The 3,428-nt window shown below is 43.1% G+C and overlaps 1 protein-coding gene across 1 annotated transcript in view; it reads right to left on the bottom strand.

The window, feature by feature from the left end:
- Nucleotides 1-3,182, bottom strand: part of LOC144980688 (uncharacterized) — a 55,579-nt gene extending 52,397 nt beyond the window's left edge. The window contains exon 1 of the mRNA XM_078928368.1: nt 3,056-3,182. Coding sequence (XP_078784494.1) covers nt 3,056-3,182 — 127 coding nt within the window. The remainder of the gene's footprint in view (nt 1-3,055) is intronic.
- Between the last annotated feature and the right edge of the window lie 246 nt (nt 3,183-3,428).

Here is a 3,428-nt window from a genome sequence, read left to right on the forward strand (position 1 = left end):
ATAATGTCCTTTCAATGGCTTAAATAACTCGTGGTGCCCATGTCCTCTCAGAGTTGGGACTCTACCACAATTGAAATCTTATGAGGCTTGTCCTTCATACGTCAGGGACAGCCCAGTTTGTCACAGGCCAAAGGGTGTTCACGAAGACCCAGTTTGTCACAGACCCAGTTTGTCACAGACCCAGTTTGTCACAGAAGAAGAAGAAGAAGAAGAAGAAGAAGAAGAAGAAGAAGAAGAAGAAGAAGAAGAAGAAGAAGAAGAAGAAGAAGAAGAAGACACCACCACCACCACCAGCCTCACCACAACTCTACCACAATTGAAATCTTATGAGGCTTGTCTTCATACGTCAGGGATAGCCCAGTTTGTCACAGGCCTAGTGTGTCACAGACCCAGTTTGTCACAGACCCAGTTTGTCACAGAAGAAGAAGAAGAAGAAGAAGAAGAAGAAGAAGAAGAAGACACCACCACCACCAGCAGCCTCACCATAACCACCACCACCACCACCACCACCACCACCACCATAATGTTTGTCCTAGACTCAGTCCTAGACACCAGCTCCAGATCAGCCAAAGCAGAACCTCGATGATGTCTTTGCCTTCCTTTGTTAGACTGTAATTCTGATGAACAAAAGCATGTGCAATTATTTACGTTTTACGTTGTCCTGTGTATTTCGAAATTAAGATACCAGATTATCACTGGCGGTCGGTCTATTGAGCGAAGTTGTTTTGTGCCGCTCTATATTTTTCAAATTTAGCAGATACTGCTTTTCGTCTCAGGTTTTGCCCATGCTGCTTTTCGTTAACACTCGCGCATCTCTCCTCGAGCCGTGATAGATACACACTATACGAAGGTTGTGCATTGTGCATCATCACAGACGGCTCTCTTTTCCTTGTTGCCCCACGTGAGGCGAGATGACGTGCGACAATGAGCTGAGGGTGGGGTATGGGGGCTACCATGAGCCAAAAAGTCAACAGGCCGCCCAAGTATTATATATAAAAGACTGTTTACTTCTGTTTTAAAACTTCGGTTATATCCACCTCCCCCCCCCCCCCCCCCCCCCCCCCCCCCCCCCCCCCCCCCCCCCCCCCCCCCCCCACAAACAACTGATACTCTTTACTGCTAAAATTATTAGTTCAGGCCGGCATATTTAGTTTTGCACACCTTGAGGCCTGACTTGGAGAAATCAAAACCATATTATCAGTTTTATCATTGGAAGAACAGGTTTGTTGTAATCAAAACATACAAATGAAGAAAATACAATAAATATATTGATTTTATTCCAATTCGTTTTGCTCAAATGGATTTTAATCATCAATACGAATATTACACAAATCATTCACCAAGTAGAGCCCCTTGATGCTATAAATAAGAATCCCAGTCCATTAGCCCGACAAACAGAGCAGTTCAACTTGTAATGTTATTGTCTTTGGAGTAGATAAGTAGTGTATTGAGGTTGGAATTTCTATCCTTCTATTATTGACTGTTATCACAGTTGATATTCAAAAGAAGAAATTTTATATGGCAGTCTATTTGTTGTTGTTGTTCTTCGATTCATGCCGCCTTAAATAAACAGCCAGCAACCGCCCCTGCAGATTATTTGTTTAACTCTAGAATATTTTTGTATGTCTACATTCTACATACAGTCTTTTTTTTCCACAACTTCCACTTGCAATGAACACGTTTTCCAACAAACTGTGTTGATCTAGAAGAAGCGCTTGGAGTCTGGTGTATCGGAGTTATAGCGCTATATAAGTTTTCAACATTATTATTTTTATTTATTATTTAAGACTGAAGAGTAAGATCGCTTTGTTATAATTTCATTTAAGTAGTTGAGTGTCGATGGCAATAATAATTACAGCACTTTTAACACTGGAATCGTAGCTTAAGTATTTATTTTCCACCTTCAATTTTTTTTTTCCAATTTTCTATGCAAATCAACGGAAATTATTCTGTAAAATCTCAACAATGAATGTTATTCCGTCCAAATAATTAATTGGAAAATAAATTTCAATTCATATAATCCATCAATCAATCAATCATTCGTCTACTCTTTTTGAGAGTGTTAGTGATAATGAGATTTTATATAGAGCAATATCCATTAAATGTGCTCAAAGCGCAACAACAGCAACATTTAATATTTAGGACGGGACAAGGCGCCTGTTAGGCGATGCTACAATTTATTCGGACAGACTGTAACGACCAGGTACTCATTTTACACCTGAGTACGGTGAGAGAATGTGAGTAAATTAAATAGTCTTTTCCAAGTACTCACTATGCGACGAGCGAGGCTCGAACCTAGGACCTTCCGGCGAGTGTCATACCACTAGACCACAGAGCCGCACGAAACGACCAGAGAGCACAGTGAGTATCAATAGGGGGCAGAGTTTTCTGCAACCTTCGATTTGCACATGGCATGAACTTGATGGCAACGAATGAACACGGACTGCAGTCACTGCAAGATCGGCCATCATAAACAGCTTGTACTTGGACATACAAGTGGAGATCAGTCTTGAAAAGTCGCAAATTCTATCAAGCGATCGTATAGGTTCGGAGAACGTGATCGTTAATTTGCTTCATTAAAATAGCGTAATTATTACGATTTTAACCAAATTTAATTATTAATTCTCTTTGCACTGCTCTCTTTCGTCTCTCAGCGTAGCTCTGCCCTTGCCCTATGCCCTATGCCCCTTGCCCTATGCCCTATGCCCTTGCCCTATGCCCTATGCCCCTTGCCCTATGCCCTATGCCCCTTGCCCTATGCCCCTTGCCCTATGCCCTACATTCTACATTAGATAAGGAACCCTTCCGGGCTCCAGGGCCCACTGATCAATCCCTGCAGTCGTAGCTACCAGCTCCTTGTTCAGGCTCTCGCCTTTAGGCTGCCATGATTGGTCATCTTCATTTGTATGACGATTAGCAGCGTGATTCGTCGTGTGGATAGGACGCTAGTCTTTCCTCCAGATCTATTAGACCCAGCTACCCATTCACTGCTGGCTGGACAGGGGGTCAGAAAAACAATTTCAATTGGACCCGGGATCGATGTCGATCCTCTTACTTGTGAAGCGAGAGCTCAAACACAGAGCTGTCGGAAGCCACAACAACCAGTAGCCTATAACGTGTAATATGGACACGGTGAACCAGATGGCAAGGCAAATCGAATCGCTGGGCGTGACGGCAGCCATGATGGACTGAAGACACGGTGTCACTTGGAGAAAAAAAAAAAGGGGGGGGGGGAGTGAAGAGTAGAGGACCCACGTGACTCAATATTCGGCGTTGAAGTGGGAAAGGGGGGGGGGGGGGGGCGTTCTTTCTTCTTCTTCTTCTTCTTCTTCTTCTTCTTCTTCTTCTTCTTCTTCTTCTTTCTTCTTCTTTCTTCTTCTTCTTCTTCTTCTTCTTCTTCTTCTTCTTCTTCTGTGCGGCTATGTGGT

The sequence above is a fragment of the Berghia stephanieae genome, chromosome 10 (genome assembly GCF_034508935.2).
Source record: "Berghia stephanieae isolate SIO BIC M18660-M18661 chromosome 10, UCSD_Bste_1.3, whole genome shotgun sequence".
Taxonomy (NCBI): Eukaryota; Metazoa; Mollusca; class Gastropoda; order Nudibranchia; family Aeolidiidae; genus Berghia; species Berghia stephanieae.